At 40.4% G+C, this 20,475-nt stretch overlaps 1 protein-coding gene across 4 annotated transcripts in view; it reads right to left on the bottom strand.

The window, feature by feature from the left end:
* grid2 (glutamate receptor, ionotropic, delta 2) overlaps positions 1 to 20,475 on the bottom strand; it is a 510,900-nt gene that overhangs the window by 109,223 nt on the left and 381,202 nt on the right. For all 4 annotated transcript variants that reach the window (XR_009673135.1, XM_061038830.1, XM_061038832.1 and 1 more), the window contains exons 9-11: positions 20,233 to 20,334; positions 12,872 to 13,069; positions 7,896 to 8,208 (exon numbers count right to left, since the gene is read on the bottom strand). Coding sequence is in view for 3 of the 4 variants with exons in the window: in XM_061038830.1 (XP_060894813.1) it covers positions 7,896 to 8,208; positions 12,872 to 13,069; positions 20,233 to 20,334 (613 nt within the window). In the remaining variant the exon portion in view is untranslated. The remainder of the gene's footprint in view (positions 1 to 7,895; positions 8,209 to 12,871; positions 13,070 to 20,232; positions 20,335 to 20,475) is intronic.

Here is a 20,475-nt window from a genome sequence, read left to right on the forward strand (position 1 = left end):
GTTGTTCCCTTAAGCGCTAGAATGTGGCACAACATGGAACTGAACGTGTTTGAATGTGAAAGTATAGATGAGGTCAAAAAGCTCCAGCAACACTTGTAGCACGAAGATGAACTTTATTAAGAAATTAGACCGACGCGCGTTTCGGCTTGTGGTCTTCATCGGGGTTAATGCGATGAATGTGAAAGTTGAGGCAGTAATCGTGCAGGCCTTCTTTTGTTGTTTCTCTCTCTCTCTCTCTCTATAACAAGCCTGACAGAAGACACAGCCTCTCTCTCCCTCCTACACGGCTTCCACGTCAGCAGAGATGCTTCCTTTGACTGCCAGCTTCTGTCGCCTGTTTGCACATTTCAATTACAGCAGAGTTCACAGTCCATTTGATAACTGAGGCCACTTCTGCTTTCTCCTCGCTCAGAGGGTGCACCATAGATGAACAAAAAAAAATGACTGGAGAATCCCAGTTGTTGCAGTTTTTTTTTTTATTTAATGTGATCTGCTACAGAGGCTCTCTGGCAGCCTGAGAAACACCTCAGGGCTTGTAAAACCCAGAGTTTTGTCTGTAAGGCTGGCCCAAAAATAACCCTCTCTCTTTTCAGCAAGATGTTTTTTCTTTTGAACTGTTAAATAATCATTCTACCGCTTGAGCTGCTTCTTTGGTTCTTATCTTTCTTCTTTTTTTTTTTTTTTCATGTAGCACTTTGAGGTTTTGAGCCTTTATTGAAATGGATCACAAATTAATTGCATCATTACTGCATTCACTTGGAGTATTCAATAAAGAATTCTCTGCATGTATCAAACACAATAACAAACGGTCACTTTAATTTGCCTTTGGTTTCATTCCGTCTCAGATATCCGTAGAAAATTGCATTTAATCCATTTTACAGGCTGTAATTTGAGGCGCATTATCATCTTTGATGATGACTAACACTTTCATTCCACGTTTTCAACGACTCCATCTCACAAAGCCTGTCCTGCTTTCAAGCCCATTATTCTCTTTCTGCTGGTTTACAATTATCCACAACATTGAAAAGAGGCACATCTAAAACTGCATTTCAGCTCAGCCTGTCCAAACTTCCATCTGAGGTTTCTACAACTTCTCCTCTGACCGCACTCCCCACAGCTCATCCAAACGGCTGCAGGCGGTCTTGTTTTCTATCATCCTTGATTCTTGCATGTCAACCGCGTCGTGCTCGACTGCCTGTGGTGGCTCATTCCAAATCCGAAACCTGGTGCACACGACTGCAAATGAGCGCACATCCCCATCCCTGCGGGTAAAACGCTCTGTCCAAACTCCACTCAGCAGCCAGTCAGTGCCCTGCTCTCTGCTAATGTTGTCTGCTCGGCTCTCCTAATAATGTGACCTGATAATCACTCATCCCAGCCTTGACTCCCCTCCCTCCTGGCTCTGAAAAATATTAGAATGACCTTCCCAGCACAGTCAGCGAGCAAAGAGTAACCCAACTGAAGCTGAAAATTAATCTCCTTAGGAAACATCACATCCTCGCTAAATCATATCCCCCTTTCCCTCATCACAGGACTCCTCTGCACACACGACTTTCATACTTCATTCACTTTGCAGCTCTTAGAAAACTTTAGTGCGGTGACCTGCACATTCCTGCTTTTGTTTCAGCTCTGCCCTGAAATAAAAAGTCTCATTTATTCTGTGCAGCACGGGAGATGAGGCTGCTTTCAAAAAGAAGAGAAGATGAAGTGTGACCAAAACCAGAATGAATCACAGCATTCAGAAAAGATGTGTGCTATAGGTCTCACACACCACTCTCTTTTTTGTGTGTTTTCTTTTTTGGGTGGGGGGGGGGGGGTTTGCCATCATTAGATAGGACAGCTGAAGAGAGACAGGAAATGTTTGGAGGAGAGAACGGGGGATGACTTGCAGCAAAGGGCCATGGTCGGATTCAAACCCACAGCCGCTGCAACAAGGACTATAGCCTCTGTACATGGAGAGCGCAACATAAACCGCTAGGCTATCAGTGCTCGCTACGTCTCTGCTGCATGTTTTGATGTATCCCATTTTTCAAGTCCAACAAAGTTTCAGCAGATGGCTGAGTATGGTTCTTCTCGAGGTTTCTGCCTCTTAAAGGACGTTTTTTCTTGTCAGTTTACTAAAGTTTGCTTGCTAAATGTTGCTTGTTGCTCATGATGGATTAATGTTGTGTCTTTGTAGATAATATAACAAGTAAGGTCTTTAACCTGCTCTTTTGTAAAGTGACAGATAACATTTGTTTTGAAATGGGGCTTTAAACCAACTACACAACCTCATAATGAAACAGGATCCCTGATATCTATACATCACATAATGAGAATAAAAATCATATTTTAAGTTTATTGTTAGAGAATTGAAAAGAAAAAAATCCTGCACACTACTCACAGAAAAATCACAAAGTTTCGGTCCTTCTGAACGTTTGTCAGGTGTGTTCTCTGATGTCCTACTTCATCATTCAATCATTGTTAGAGAATTAAAATACAACAATCATTTTTTCATAATTAGACTTCTTATTTCTTATTCCAATATAAAATTGAAAATCAAACCCCTGGAAAATAGTGTGATGAATCCAGCATCATGATAGTATTGATTCTGAGTTAAGCCTATTGTTACATTCCTAATTGTTTGTATTTGCAGAAACCGAGTGTTCATATGTGCTGTAGATGTAGAACTGTTTTTTCTTCAGCGTCTCTTTTTCTACCAGAGACAACTTGACATTCAGTATCTTTTATGAAACTCTGAAGTTTGTTGTCATATTGGCTGATGAGATGTCTGACCTTGTTCTGACGGAGTGAGCTGTAGATCTTCTTTTAGACCCGTTTCCTGATGCTTGCTTGTAAAGTTGGCATGGTTTCAATTCATGTGCAATCTTTTTTTCAGAATCTTTTTCCTACATTGAAGGGAAAACAAATCAGTGTTTGGCAGTCTCTATGGTGCTTCATGCACAACTTTGAAAGCTGAGGATAATATGTATACATGTGGGTATTGTGATTTTCACATCTTGGTGTTTTTTCTGTGAACAAATGTTTTTGAGTTTTGCAGACCGGACAGATTTTGTCCATCGCAGTCCTACCCATTCTGTGCTTTTAGCTCATTCCTTCTCCCCTCTTTAACTCCCTCTTTTTGTCTCTCTCACTCGCCTTGAGACCAATTAGATAAAGTTTAGAATGGGCAGACATTTCTTCCCACTATCCCTTTTACTTCTCTCTCTATTTGCACTTGTGCCGGCAATGGAAAATAAAAAAAACACCAGTCTGAGAGACCTATTGGTGAAGTGGTAAACACTAAATCTTCTGGTACCCTGATGGGCAAGACAAGGTACAAAAAAGGAATTAATAGTTTGAGAAAGACAGGGGAAAAAAAAAAATAAACAAAGTAAAAAGGGAAGAAGAAGGGATGACTAGAGGAGCGCGGAAAAGATGGTGAAGGGAAGGGACAAAAGGTCACACAGCAAGACTTGAAAATGAGAAAAAAAGGAAGTATAAGAAAGGAAAAGTAGATAGGAAGGAAAGAGGAGAGACAGGTGGAGGACAAGAAAAGATAAGGGGTTGAGAGAAATCACTGTAATCCCTCTGCACCTCCCTCTCCCAAACCTCGCTTCGCCTCACAGTCAAAGTGACTCAGCCGAAAGCAAAATTTCAGCATCATGTTTGACTTTTTGCTCTCATCCCTCGTCTGCAGCTTTTCCCTGCTGTGGGTCGGTGTGTGTCTTTGCATTTGAATCAGTTTTCCTTAAGGGAGATGTTACAGAGTGGGGATAAGCACCTATCGCATATTCACAGACTCATTTCATCAGCCCTGAGTGGCAAAGGGCCCTGCAACTTTAATATGAGCAATGTGACATCACTCTTCATTTACACGCATGTTCTTGTTTTAAATGCCAAGCCAAGGCTGTCCAACTTAAAGGAGCAACACGTAAGATATCTACTTCCTGTCAGTCAGATCAGCCACGCCCCTAATTAAGCATAACTATTAGCCTCAATTGAACACAAAACAAGTAATGCCCCGTGCCGTGTTTACACGTTCTTGGCTTTTGCAGGCAGCCTCAAGTGGACACTGGAGGAATTGCAATTTTTGTTACTTCTGCATTGCTTCACCAGAGGTTGCCCCTCGTTATTGACCAGTCAGTGTGTTCAAGGGGAGAACAGTATGTGTGAGGTTGTGACATCTTCATTTTTGTCACTTATGCAGTAAAAAACAAAAGGCTTTCCCTAAAACAGTTCTTGGCTGCTATTGCAGTTCACTTTGACAGATTTGGGTAAAACACCATATCCCATGGTGCAACTCAAAGGAGTCGTCCTGTGTCTAAAAAAAATGGATATCTACTTTACAATATGGTCTAATATGGAAACCATAGCGCATTTGAGGACACTTTTAAAGCTAGTGAAGGTCAGCCTGTGAAGCCTTTTAGCAGACTGTTGATCAATATTCTGAGAGAAAGTTTGAGTCAGAATTTAAAAAACCTCTTTCGCTATAGCACAACTTTTTTTTCCAACAAACAACATCCACTAATGTCTGTGAAGTTTCTCAGTCATCCAGGTCATGGTCAATTTGAAGATTGATCCAAATGCAGCTGGACTTGGATGAAGATCTTGAGCAGAGTCCGGTGGACTTTGGATCAAGCTTTGAATTTAAAATGCACTAATGTGCACCGGCTGTGCAGTACATACAATGAGCCCGAATTCTGAGCTCTGAATTTGGAAACACACGGATAATGAGATGGACTCAGATATTTTCTGGTTCTGAATATCGTTATTATGCGGACATTTAAATAACAGGGTACATTTTTATGTAATGCACTTCAATGACGTGGCAGACACTGCCTGAGTCCCTGCAGCTCGAGTCATCTGTATGTCAGCTCTCTCTCTCACTCATGGTCTCTCACTCATTCTCTCTCTCTCTCCCTCTTGTGCGGGCGTGCAGGCAGATGCGGGTATGTCTGTCATTGTCTCGACGCCTCTTTAAACAAAACAGTTAACCCAGAAAAAACAATAGGATCACATCTTCACTGTATGAACATGTGTCACAGCGGTCAATCACATTCCTGATTATCTTAATTTTTTTTCTTATTGATTGCTTTTCTAACAAGTGCATAAACAAAACAAAATAATGTCATACTAAATGATGTATCAGCTTTATATGTAGGACTGTGGGAAAAGACATTTTGGAGCTTAAAACATGACTTAGCATCCGGACAGTCTCTCTCTCTCTCTCTCTCTATCTCTCTCTCTCTCTCTCTCACTCTCTCTCTCTCTCTCTCTCTCTCTCTCTCTCTCTCTCTCTCTCTCTCTCTCTCTCGCAACTTTAGAGCGAGCAAGAATGATTCAATGACAGTATGAGGAGGTAGCAATATGTTTAGTTATTATTTATATGTGTATAGTAAATCAATGTGATGTTTTGGAGGAACAACAATAGTAATGCCAGAATTCTGTTCTCATCTTTTTTGATGATTGCTGCCAAAAATAAGCCACACCCACTTCTGTGTTACTTTCTGAATACAGAAACAGATAGTACAACTAATACATACCCAGCATTAATACATGAAATCACACACACACAAGCACACACACACACACACACACAAACACACACACACACACACACACACACACACACACACACACACACACACACACACACACACACACACACACACACACACACACACACATAAATGAGGAACCTGGTCATGATGAATTGCATACATTCTCTTTCTCTCTTCTTCTCTCTAATGATGCCATGACTAAAATGTTAATTACAGCTTAAAAGAGAAACGATTGTGAATATCAAACAGCAATTAGCATGTATCATCATCATCATTACCACCATTAGCTGCAGCACAAGATGGAGGATTATTTACCAAAACGGAGGAATGTTCATCAGCAGCTTATTCAGGGTCTGAAATGTTTCAAAGGCAGCTTCAGAAAGAGGAAAAACTGAAAAAAAATCATTCCTCTTTGAATTTGCATAATTAATGTAGCTTAAAACATTAACTATTGCAAGTCCCGGAGCATGATAGCAAGAGCACACTGTGCTCAGTGGAAGATAACAGATATGTAATTATTATGCTTCGAGACACATGCACATCCACACAAACACAACAAGCCTGAATCTGAACAGATTTGGAGTTATGGGTGCTCATTGAAACACACAGGCCAGTTGGATACCAAAAATAATGCCCAAACACATCCATGTGATCTTATTTATCTTCTCCTCGCTTTTCCCTTTCCTCTCCTCATGTGACTAGTTACACACACTAAGATTTTTTTTCTCATAGTCCACTGCACAGCTCCAAATTGCACCTTTTGTACATTTTGTGTTTTTAATTTTAATTTTTTATATTTTATATTTTATATTTTATATTTGACATTTTTAAATTCTATTTTATATATTGTAATAGCTTCTTATACTGTATTATTTAAGTTGTTGCTAGTTCTGCTTTATTTCCTTGATAATTGTTTAGCACCAATACTCCAAGTCAAATTCTTGTATGTGTAAATGTATTTGGCAATAAACCCTGATTCTGATTCTGATTCTGATTCTGATTCTGATTCTGATTCACTATGGCTCCACTTCTGCACTGATGAAGTCTGCACCCTTCTCTGGGTGTCAGCTGTCTGCTCTTTACACCTTAGCACGGCTTGACGGACTCTGGACATTCTTTGGGTGGATAACCCGGATCAGGTCATTATCCTCCGCTCAATCCATGTGAAAGAAACACCTCTCCTCCCTTTTCTTCTCATTTGACTGCTCTGCTCCAACACCAAAAGGTCATCTCACACTTATGATGATCCCAGAGGATAAGCTAATATCACATCTCTAACACTAGGTTCCCTCATAGCAATCACAGTTTTCTCTTCAATGCTACCCTATCCTCTCATGTTGGCTCTATTTTTACCCTAGTGATGGACTCTGCAGGTAGAGTACGTTGTCAAAACTGATACCTTGCTGGTACAACGCAATTGCGCACTTCCTGGTTGTTCCTTTGGGGTAAAAAAAAACACAAACTGTAATATTAAGCATATCTGCGAACCCAGCCCAACATACAACATAATGCTTTTTGCCAATAGGTTCTGGTTTTAAATATAACTGCATCCTTAAATGTGTTCATTATCTATCCGTTTTTTCCAGTCCACACAGCGCTACCTTCCTGTTTGTGCGATGCATAATGAGGTGTTAAAAGGTAGGAGTAACTTATTTTGCTCTTGCCTCAATACAGACAAGAGAAGTCTATGAATCTGTGTCCGTCAGGAAGTTCAGTTAGGTCAGAATAATAAAACACTGGGAGGCTCACGGAGCAGATTACTTATCAGCAATCACTCATTAAAAAACGAAAAAACCCAACATAAAAACGAGATCAAGAAGTGTGCACTTATTTTGATCTAGTTTCTTGCATTTATAACAGGAGACTTTCAGAGAAGATGTCCAGTAAATGTCACACTTTGCACAAGTCTCTGAAACCAAAACAAAGCTGTCCATTCAGCACACCGCCTCCCCTCCTCCCCTTCGTGTTCTGACAAAGTGCAGCCGTTTCTACCACTGATCTCCATTCTAATGTGCAGCCCAAAGTTGATTCTGTTCTTAGTTCTTTGACGTATTTTGGAAAGTTTGGAAAGTCTGTTGGTAATCCTTGAATTGTACTCTTGCAAAAAACCTGCCATTTTTCCTCTCGTAACAGCATCACTCAATGGGTTGGGTCATCTCTCTTACCCCATTGGTGGCAGGGCTAACAGTTGGATTGGGGGGTTCACTTCCATTATGAACACATAGCCGAAAACATCAAGTAAAAACTGTCCAAATCTAGTCCTATACTTCTCAAACCACGCACTTATAACATAAACTTAGCCCCCCATACTTCTCGAAAGTGTTCCCCTACCTGATTGCTATTCACCCTTACCTTGCTGTACAAAGGAGCCGTACACGAACCACATGGAGTTGTAGAGTGTAGTCGAGGACACCGAGCCCATGGGGAGTCGGGGTGGGTTGAGCCAGTTGAGTAAGTACACCAGGATTCCAATGAGGAGCACGGTGCCCGCGATGCACGCCCACAGCGACAGGTCAAAGGGTGCCAGGCAGGCGAACATGTCCATGGTGCGCTCGGCCTTGCGCAGCAGAACGCCCACAGAATAATCCATGTAGCGTGTGGTGAAGTCCACAACGCTCTCTCGCTCAGGCGTGATGGTCAGGGCAGAGAGTCCCACATCGGCGCGCTGCGAGGGGCAGAGGGCAAGAGTGGACCATGAGGAATCAACACAGTGAAAATGTGTAGGTGAGGAACACAGCTGAGAGGTGGACTTTAGTGCCCACAGACAGGTGAGTTCACTATCTTAGATTATACAGTTATACATCCAGTTTCACGGGATAGGGAAGTAATTTCCGGTTGTCTTCTATAGACTCATGATTAATCAACTAAGCTGGAATGGAAAATAAATAACTTAATATGACAACACACCCTTTAATTTAACAGCTGAACCTTTGGATGCACATCATATATTTTACTATGAACTGACCATAGTCTACAGAATTTTGTCATTACTGTGTCTCTTTAGTGCTTCATGGAGACTGGAGATAAAACAAAGATAAAGCATAAAGCAGGAGAGTATGGATGTTATGATTGCGTGCATACTGCTCTGTTTTGCCTCTGTGCACACATACGCGTGTAAGCCAATCATTGATTGTGCATGTTGTGATGTATGACTTCTGAAACACCCCTTCATTAGTTCATTGATCTGCCTTTGTGTCAGTCTGCTTCTTCACACATTTAAAGCTTTCCTTTAGTATTTTCATCTAATGACCGCTTTAATTATTTTCATGTTAAGACTCTAAGTTGAAAATAAAGAAACGGCTCAGTGATTATGTCTTTTGAGTAAAATAGGCTGAGCTCAGCTTAAACGCGGAAACAATGATGGCTAATTAAAATGTTTTTAGTCCCCAGTGCTTGGCTAGCAGCCCCAGACAGCTGCTTGTAGCATAACAAGGATTTAATATGCTGTATTGAGCGAGCACGTGTGTTTGAAATCTATACCAGTGTGAGAGATTGCACACATAGTATGAACTTGTACCGTAATGAGATTTGCTTTGTTGCTGCAAACTACTGACACAACTGATGAACACTAAGCCCTACAGCCACTACACACACACACACACACACGCACACACACACACACACACACACACACACACACGCAAAACAAACAAAATTTTAATCCACTGTCGGCAAAAAAATCTGCTAATTTCACAGATGAATGAGGAAACAAAATGCTTAAATGTGCAGAAATTGTCACCAACACGGCATAAGAAGAATATGAGGAGAAACCCTGCAGGATGCCTGTTGGCAGAGACAACACACCGATATGCATGCAAATGATTGTGCGTGTGAGTTGAGATGAATTGCCATGCTGAGTGTGTTGGTCAGTCAACATGGAAAACTTGCAGAGAGCACTCTGGGTAATAATTATTCGGTATAATTGGGTTTTTCGGAGAGATAAACCTTCCTGCTGACTGATGGAGAAAATAACATTATTTGTATGTTTACTTTATTAGCAGCCTGTGCTTGTCTATGTACTCATTAATATGCATCGTGCTCAAAGCATTTCTCTCATTTTATAAGCTGTTGCTTTAAGGTGAATACAAAGTCTAAAGACACAAGTACACAAGGTCAAGGGAAGGTTATCCCAGTGTTTGAGAGAAATGCTCGAGTCTGACACACGGCTAAAATAAATAATGAAATACAGGCATTGAAAAAACATTTTAAAAAATTAAAAAAACACTTCTACTAAAAAAAACAGCCTTGACCTATGGAGGAAGAAAATGTTCTGCAGCGTTGCACACAAATGCATAAATTACATGTTTGTACAAATAGATACAAAGTGAAAAAATGTCAATTGAAGAGCAGCTTGGTCTGATTTTACACATGTATGAAGATGTTGGAATTTCTGTAAAAAAAAAAAAAGAGTCTGCTTTTGGTGCTGCAGGTGTTTCTCCCTGTTGTTAATCATGTCTCATCATGTTGCATTATGTAAGAAACCTGATCTATGTCTAAGAAGAGATATTTTACAGAAAATCACAACGGCAGTTTATGCCAAAAAAAAAAGTATTAATTAATAGTCAAAGGTAAACTATGGCAAAGTGCTCAAGCACAGTACCCTTCATTGGCCCTGGCACACTTTGGAGAGGTGTGCGTCACAACATGGACAGTCTTCCTTATCGAGTAATCCCGAATCAATGACTCAAAATGAGACACAAAGTCAGGAAAGTAGCGGCCCTGTTCTGTGCTGTTCCCCCATGTGGGGACACGGACTCCACCGTCTGTCTTTTGAACTAAGCACGCTTCATAATTAAACCTTCGTAAAGCCGTTCATGTGTTGTATTACTAAGTTATGTACAAGACGTAACCGTGCTCATCTAACTGTTATCACAACATATTTTATACTGAAACAGGATAGAACCAATCACAAGATAGAAGGTGGGACTTATAACGTTGGGAAGAATCTGATAGGATTGTTTGCTCCAACAAAGCTTTTCAATTGGCCTGAGTGCAGGATGACTCATCAGACAATTAATACTTTTACAGGAAGATAAAGGTTATTTTGATGTAGAAATAGTCAGATAATTGAGTGTTGAAAAATATTTGCTAGATGAATTAACATTTAACACAGGACCAAATGGACAGCTGGTTCTCTGGTTAAAAACTGGTGAAATGAATTTTCGTTTCATGATGACTTTAAAGTTTTAAATTGATGCAATGTGATTTAATGAGTTCCATCCATTAGCAATGAAAGCAACACATTATGATAAAAGTTGACAGAATATATTTGCAACTTTCAGGATGCTACACACCTGAGCTTGTTGTAACTCACCAAAGAGGAGTTTAAAAGCAGGGTAGTTCTAATAGTCGTTATGGATTAATTAAAAACGTATTAAAACTTAATCTCAATCACTTTAATATTTAACTACAGTTGCTTCTTTTATTTATGGTATCAAATGGATAAAATGCCCCTTTGCTATTATTACTGCATTGGCCTTGCTGCACCACTCTTAGCTATCTATAAATAATTTTGGGGACGATAGAAGTGCATGACTAAAGGAGGGTGAGCCCAAGGCTTATTGCTCGCAGGCCGCCACATGACAACACTCAATGAATGTTTTAAAGAGCCAAGGCCCCAGAGGAACAGAGATTGACTCAGCAACCAACGAGCTTGTGTACCTAATGTTTGTTTTTGTATCCAGATAAAATAAGCTCTTTGTTTTTAAAGAACAGGATCAAGAAAATGTCCTGGGAGTTCTTCAACTTTTCATTTCGATATGTATCCAACAATGTTTGATTGATCGTTTAATAAGAATTAAACATCTGAGTTTTTGTCATAAATTAGACATCTATGTATTTCCACAACTAACTTTCAAAGATAATGTGATTATGATCTCAAACTATTTAGAAATTTGTCGGGCCCGACCGATATTGGAATTTTGGGGAGAAAAAAAAAAATCAGATACCAACATATTGGCCGATATCTTTCTTAGATCTAAGTTCAATGTGTAGAGATATAAAGACATAGTAAAGACATTATTGTGTTGATCACTCCAATGCAGATCAAACATGTGTGGAAATGATTTACAAATGAAGACAAGATGGCCACTCAACTGTACAGTCACAGCGCATGTCACATTGGAGAGTGATGATGCTTGTTGTAATCCATACAGCTCACTCTGCTGGGGAAGGATAACTGCTAGTGTAATACAATGAGGCCCAAATTAAATGCTATTTGACTGGTGAATAAATCTAGCAGTCACTGGATAAGCTAATATCAGATGGCCGATTAATCGGTCGGGCTCTAGAAGTTTGACAAAATAATTCCAGATAAATACTAATTTTGCCAATCACTGCTTGAAAGGTTGTCTGTGTTTGCATGAAAAACTGTCCACAGCATGCTGGAAATATGCATAGACAAACAACAACCATGCAACTGATGACTTGTAGCACAGAAGAGTTTTAACCTTTGTAACGTGGCAGTGAATGTAGTAACCTTTGTGAAAAAAGGACTACAAAGATGGTGACTAGATCAGACGAGGGTATAAGAGGGTGACATGAGTATCCCAAAGATACCAAGATGAATTGTTTGCATTCAAGAAGGGCCTATAAAGAATGACTACTAAAGAATAGTCAGTAACTCCCCTGGCTAATGTTACCCTGTGCGCTGCATGTTACAGCGTCTATGTTATGGTTAAAGATTGTTTTTTTCCATCATCCACCCGTTTCAATTTATTACCCTCAAACTCAAGTCCTCTTTATCTTTCTGATGTCCACGTTTATAGCTTCTCGCTCTCTCAAGAGACGTCACTGCCACTTTTGACTTGTCTCTGAAAAAGTTCAAGTGTCTGCCGGTAGTTATGCATCAAACCCTTGAAGATACTTGAAGCCAGTCAAATGATTAGACGGCTGCTGTGTTTTCACTAATATGCAAAAAAAAAAATCCAACCCTGAATCTTTGAAGTCAGCCCCACTCGAGTCCACTTCAGACTACATACTGCGATTCATGGTGAATGAATGTCTGAGTTTTTAACTCTGATTTAAAGAAGAGAAACTCTCTCCAGCAGTAGCAGGATTTAAACATTTGCTATTGAAGAGACTTGATTTCTACGGGGACTTTTATGAGGAATGTTATGAAGTGACTCACAACTGTGCAGACATAACCTGAAGGAGTCTTTAGTCCTACTTAGTATAAAATGATACCTTAAGCGATGGGGCTGTATTTCTGAAGTGAATGTGCATAAATAGGCAACAGGAGTTTTCTCATTTTCTCTGCAGATCCACATTTATCTCTTTTATATTCTCTTGTGAGTTGTCTGCATGTATGTAAATCATTTTCTGCTCACCTTAAAGACCAATTCTCCCATCAGTCCGTTCCACTGGCCATCAGGCTGCAGGCTGCCGTATTTGTGATCTGGAGCGACGTAGATCTCGTACTTAAAACCCAGGTAGTTGGACAGAGCATCCAGGACGTCGATGGAGTAGCCCTGATACTTCTTCGGTTTCCCCAGAACGTTCTCTGACACCATTACAAACGGCTCCTCCTGGAAGGCAGAGATCAATCAGCGTGTCAGTAAGTCAGTCACGCAGTCAATCAATACACCAGTCATTCAAGCATTAAATCACCCAATTACTCAAGTGGCCATTATACCACCACAAACAGCCAACCCCAAAGGCTGGGGGGAAAGTCTGTAAGAGCACACATTACTCATACAGTGAAAAGAGGTAATGTTCCAGACTCACACACTCTTTTTGTTACTTCTTAGAAAGTTTAAAACCATCCAACGGTATATTCCAAAAAGCAAGTTGTGACAAAGTTCAATACAAATCTCTTCACTAAGAAAACGTTTCAAAACCTGCGTTTCTTACATCAGACCCAATAATTGTTCTCATTCTATTTACATGTCTCTACCATTGAAAGCTAGCTTACGTTCAACATGTATTTAAACAGCCTTTTTCAAATGTAGAATGTCACCGCTTTAGCTAAAATGTCATCCTTGTCCCTTTTACAGCAGCAGGTACTAGTGGAAGTAGTTAAAGTGTATCTAGTGGCAAAAAGCTCTCACATGTCCTTTTTGATTAGTAACTATTATATGTTTTATAGTACAAGAAAAATCAGCACTCTTATGAGAAATACATTTTGCTTTCTGTTGTAATTTTGAAAGGCTGATAACAGATGTAACTACATTCAGTTTGTAATATCTGTCTATGTGTTTGTTTTCTTAGCTATGTTACTTTTGCTTTTAACTTTTCTGAGCTGTCTATTTGAACTCCAGGGCAAAATAAGGTCTGGTTTTTGCTAGGCTCCCAACGGTTCCTCATTCACAGAGGGAACCCCAAGACTGTAACAAGCACGGATAAAGTGTCAGTGATGTCACCCACTGGTTTCTGAAGGGGCCTTAATGGAGCCCGACGATGGAGGTCGCCAAATTGGAAATGCTGACTACCTAACTTTCGGTCAATGTAGATCCAGGCAGAGTGATGGAGCTGAGTCGAGCCTAAAGTTCCTGACAAACAGCTACAACCCACCTGTCAGTCAACTCAACCACGCCCACAATTATGCCTAATTATAAGTAACTCTTAACCCTAATACATTAAAAAATGTTTTTTAAAGAAGATGTGTTATTGATACAATTTTTTTGGACCATATTGTAAACATTTCATTCTGCGGCAAATATTGAAATTTTATCTTGGTCTCTAATGGGGATTGTTTGTCTTTATAAAGCCGGCCTCAAGTGGACACCTGAGGAACTGCAGTTTTTTTGTACTCCTGCACTCCTGGCTTCATTTTACCCCAAACTTCTTTATTCAGCCTTCGTTCCATTTACAGATGGAACCATATTTCTTTAATTATTTAAAGTAACCTATTTAAAAATGTCAAGTGAATTAAGATCATGAAAATCAATAATTGCACCATGCAATTCAGCATATTTGTTTTTTATTGGTTCATTTTGAAATGCGCCTGGGGGGGGGGGATGTGGCTGAACCGCTTGTTTATCGATATCAGCATCTAAAGGGCATCTTCCTGTTGAGGTTAAATGACATCCAGCCATGCTGACATTTCAGGCGATTAAGTGAACACAGCACAAAGAGAAGCCAGCCATTTTTAACAAGGTGAGCAGGAAGGAAACCAGTCTCAGAAAGGAAACGCTAAATTGATGTCTACCTCTATTTACCGTGCTTGGATGGAATATTTCATAGAGGAGTTTTTTTTTTAAAGCTATTCCCGCCCCTCCCCCCCTCCCCCCCACCAGCCTCTTTTTTCTCTCTCTTAATAAATCCCAATTGATGAGTGAAATGTTTTAGGCCAGTATGTCTTACAGATTTATGAGGGCCGGGGTGCTATTGACTGGATACAGGCTGCACATTAAGCACAAACACACACACACACACACATTTTACACACGCACACACACAGTCTATATGCTTGGCATTAACTTGGCGGTTTCTAATCCTTGCTAGCTGCTGCTGTTCAATAAGCTATTAGGCAGTGAGTGGACATGCATGCCAAGTCCCTCTCTCACCACAGGCATCCATCAATCAGGACAGGAACACCCGCTTACACACACAGCCCTACATACTGAATCACCTCCCAAAGTACCGCTGATTGCTCCCCTATATGCTCCCCTGTACTTTAAACCTTTCTAAACTAACATGGCTGAGAAACATGGCTGACCCTTTTGTACAGCAACAAGATCACACAGCTCTTAATACTTCCAAATACACTTCCAACTCTAGAAGCTAATTTTTAAGGTTAGCAATAATGACATTATATACAATTGGTACCAGCGAACACAGCAGGGAGTTTAGATATATCAACGTTTTAATAGTCTTACAGGCACACACATCAAGGTGCAAACATTAAACCCACAATATTTGAAGGATCAGAGTTTTTAAAGTAAATTCAAGCCCTTCTTCATAAATAATTCTTTAGCCGAACGGCAGCACAACAGGGATCTTTACGCACCTTAGAGGAAAACAGACCCAAAGAAACACAAAGAGAGGAGGAAGAATGAGGAAAACCCAGAGACTGCTTTAAATGTCTTGTAAAAGAAGATTGTTTTTTTGGGGGGGGGGTTTATAAAGTAGACAAAAGTAGTCAATATCTATTCAGTTTGTATTCCCTTGGCAATGAAGCAAATTGAGCAGTTTCTGAAAAAAGGAAAGACACTTGTTTTAAAAAAAAAAAGATTTAAGTTCTCTCATTTCCGTTTTCTTGTTTGTAGTTTAGCTCATGGTGCATGGATCTCTTCCCAGTTGATTCATAGTAAACAGGCTCAGAGGTATACAGTAAAAACACACGCACACACACACACTCTCTCTCACACACACACACACACACACACACACACAAACTGTAATAGTGTTCACATTCATTTAGATGCAGGCACGCAAGTCCACCCACACAGGCTTGTAAGCTCACAATTTAACACACAACCAAAAGTAGCAGCAAATCAATGCAGAGCATGGAAGGTGCACATGCTTCTCTTTGAAGCTGCATGTGAGTGTGGAGGTGGGAGTCTAAGAAAGTTCCAGTTCTTTATCGTATTACGTTGCAACCCGCTGTAGAAATAGACGAGGAAAACAAACGAACAGCACGTCATGTACAGTGTCAGATAGACTTTGCAGCCAATGACTGACTGTAGCCAATGAAACATGCCTCACACATTTGTGCAACTAAGCTCTCTCGCTTTCGTTCATGGAAAATTTTGGTTTTGGAACTCAGAAGCATACTGCATACGTATTTGTGCAATTCTAGTTTCTTCTACACAATGTTGTCAAAACAGATAATCAATCATAACCATTTCTACACAGAGCTGCATGAACATAGCGTCTGGACTACAGCTGTTCTGTCCATCGTTTTGAAACTGGGAAAACAAACTGGCTATGTGAGATTTATTGTTCTGTGTAACTGGGACTACTCAACAAAGTTATTCCTACGGCCAAGCAGTTGCAAAACAAACAAAAAAAACGCTTTATCAATAAAACCTGGTTTCAAGAGTTATTCAGGTCTTAACTTTGGATAGGCATCGAGTCTTGTAATCTTCTAAACACTTACAATAGCTCACTGGTTGGTCTGCCTTTGAGCTGCCAAGCTCAATCGATACTAAGTCGATGGATTCCAGACTAAAATCTTGTAACGAAAAATTACCTTGTGAGATGTAGTCTGGCTGCGTGACGCTAATCTGTCTCTCTCTTGTCTCTTTCCTCTCCCTGGTGTTACTCTGCACTCCCTTCCTTTTCCCCCTGCCACTCGCCAGCTGTGATAAGGCACCATTTGGCATCTTTCCACACGGCAATGTCTCCAGTTTTCCCTAAACATATGTCTACAACGCATCTACTTTCAACATCCATCCATCCATGAAGCCCACTATTTTCCATTTATCATCCTCACAATCCTCCTCTTCCATCTCCTCTGATGTTACTCTCCCCTCATCCCTCCTCTTTCCTCCACGCTAATTCCTTTTCACACAAGTTCATCACCCGTCTCCACTTGACTGGAAGCACCACATGCGGTCTCAGCACTGCTGAGGTGTCTTTCGGAGACATGATTGGGGCAGGGAACGACAAATTTCCACAAAGACTATGTAATGACCTTTGAAGAGGCCTCTGAGGGAATGCTTGGAAGGACAGAATCATGCGGTGATTTGCAGTAGCGAGCATTTGTCTGTGAAATTGGTGTAAAAAAGTCGTTTTGAAAAGTGGTGCCAGTCTCTGCAAAAGATTAGATTTTTAAATTGTTTTAAAAATGTATTTTTCTCTCAATCTCTGTTTGATAAAGATGGACTATGTGTCATGAAACCAAACAGACCAGCAGTGCCGAATGGAGGACAACTGCTACATCCTCCTCAATGTATTTTACTTTTTCATTCACTGCAATTTTTTCAGCCTTCTTTCAACAGCTGGAGAAGTCACTGAAGGATTACTGCAGGTAACATCTCTGCTGTGTACAGAGTGTTGTTAGCCTGGAAGGCATACGTAGATATAGATATACAGATTCATAAAATATATTGTCTGTCCCAACAGTGACAGAAAGTCTCATTTGACAAGGCTTAACTTCAAGCATCACATAGCTCTATCTACGAAATCACTTTTAATTAAAATAGAGTTGAAGGGTGAGCAATATGACAAGAATAGATTTAGTAAACTTATGCAACAGAAAATCTATTTCTTCTCTCCAGATCTAAACTTTCCTTAATTAAAAGTTAAGGCACACAGTATAACTGGTCCTATATGAATGATACATTCAGATTAAAGTCTGTATAATGAGAGTGTCAATGTTACTTTACTTACAGCTCTGGAAGTAAATGGTAAATGGACATGAGCTTGTAGAGCACTTTTCTAGTCTTCTGACTACTCAAAGTGCTTTGACACAGCAGGTCACACCTACACATTCACACACTGATTGTAGAGGTTTCTATGTAAAGTGACCATCAGATGTAACTAATCCATTCAAACACACTCATACGCCGCTGAAGCAGCTGGAGCAATTCAGGGTCAAGTGTCTTGCCCAAGGACACATCAGACATGTTACTGCAGGAGTGTGGGATCAAACCCTCGACCATCTGGGTGAGAGACGACTCTACCAACTGAGCCACAGCCGCTCTATATGCACAATATCCATAGATGACAACTTACTGTAGTAGACACTTTGCATTACTGTTTTTTTTTATCATGAAGGTTATGAATCCTTTAAACATTTTCAATTTGAATTGAAATTGTCTTTAATTCAGTGTTTGGTTACTGTGGCCTTATCTCCCTCCAAAGTAAAACTCTCGCTTCATTCAGGGAAAACAGTGTCTTCACTCTTTCATTATCTCCTGAAATGTAAACTCAAGTTAAAAAGGGACATCTTCTGCCTTTGGCTGCATATTTGGGCTGCAGCAGATATATTCACAGCTTGCTACTTATAAATGTGGAGTAGAACCGGGCAAATGTGGAAAATGTAGGGGGGGAAAAAATCAGCAAAAAGATGAAAACTCAGCTGCTGTGATGAATCAGAGTAAATTGGGAACATATGCAAGTCAGTGAGTGGTAATTTATGGGATGTCTGATTTTGTACCTTCAGGGTCGAACATCTAAAGAAAATCAAGCTCCTGTCTGGAATACATCGTGCTAATGCAAATGTTTCAAAGTTTGGTTTCAAAACATCAATTTCTGTCACATTTGTGTCCAGAGCAAAAAATTCAGAGTCCCGTAGAGGGCCATAAACATGTAATTATAGTGATGTAACCATTCCTTTGTAACATCCATTTAATAATCAATACCCAACCAGCTAATCGATAGCATTGACTGAGAGAATCTGCCCCTAATAGCGCTATGATCTCATTGCCATTTAACTAATCAATATCTATTCAACAGTGAGGTGATAGAAAAGATTGAACACATCCTTTAACAGGTTAATGTTTGTCCATGGGTGTGTGTGTGTGTGTGTGTGTGTGCGCCTTTTTTGTGTATACACACACGCTTGCTCGCCTCTGCATGTTAAATGAGAAAAGCTTTTCTGCATGGAAGTGTATGAGACCATTATATACAGTAGAAGACAGTTGTATCAAAGCAGAGGAGGAAGCCCGGGGCAACACAGAACAATCTGTACCAAAGGTCCCTTCAGAAACCTTCACATCATGCGCACACGCACACACACACACACACACACACACACACACACACACACACACACACACACACACGCACACACACACACACACACACACACGCACCCACAGACACACACACACATGGACACAATGATGATGTTCCCTTCAACTATTCTCACATAAAAAGAAAAGAGAACATCCAGGCAGCACCCTGGACATTTCACACCATTTCTATCTATTTCTGTCTTAAGGCACTCGTGAGGCATTAGTCAAAGCAGAAAAACAGAAGATGAAGGCTGGAGAGAAAAGAACAGAAATGCTCACATTGTGAACACCTATAGGAGCCTACCAAGAGAAGGGGGGGGGGGGGGGGGGGGGGGATGGTGATCAAAAACATAATCTATCTTTCTCCCTTTAAGGATGATGAAAATCAAAGACTTTGAAAAAAAATATATAGAGAGATAGAAAAAGAGGGGATAGGCACAAAGATGTCTGGCATTATCTCTTTCTTCTCCTCGGCTCACTTCAAAGACGGGATATGAAGAATTTACAGCAGGGAATCTTTAAAGAACTCATGGGATGAACTCAAATCGATGCTGCAGGCAAGACAGACATAGCTGTACTATCATCAACACTCCTATGGTCTCTATCAGCTAGTCGTCAAATGTTGAAAATGGAAGCTAGGGAATCATTTTGCCCGTAAACTCCAAGTGTTGCATTTGATTTGTGTTTCACCTTCTCTGACTTCTCTTCATTTCTCCTAGCACTTGGTCCAAAAAATTTAGGTTTGCCTTTTTTTTTTCTTTCACACAAGCTCTCAACTCGTCCCACATGTCTTTGCAGAGACAGCTGAATGATGGGGCAGAAATCTAGACAAAAGGAGAAATTTAAAATAGAGCAAAAGGGCTGCTGCAGTCTGACATGCCAGCACTAGTCACAGCAGTCAGTGTTTGATTCATCTGGGTGAACAGCAGGGTAAATTCCAAACCAGGAACAACTGAAACACGTCGTTTGTTTTTAATGTGAAGAGACTACTAGAAAATGACAGGATAGTAAAAGCAACATGAAGACATGCACACAGAATCAACACACAGGTCAGCCATACTCACCAGAACTGTGACCACTCGCAGCACCACACCTCTCATGTTATTTTCCAATTTCCTGTCTGTCAGCGTGCCGTTCAAGCCATGAACCGGGTCCCACGTAGCAAGCTGCAAAAGTACACAGAAGCAGACACACATAGCGGTTAGAGTTGCAGGCGGATGCACCAGAGTAGGTTTTTAGACATATTGGGAATATGGCTTGGTGTCACTCTGCCCATACGTCCACGGCTTTGTCTCCTTAGTGAAGGA

The sequence above is a fragment of the Labrus mixtus genome, chromosome 5 (genome assembly GCF_963584025.1).
Source record: "Labrus mixtus chromosome 5, fLabMix1.1, whole genome shotgun sequence".
Taxonomy (NCBI): domain Eukaryota; kingdom Metazoa; phylum Chordata; class Actinopteri; order Labriformes; family Labridae; genus Labrus; species Labrus mixtus.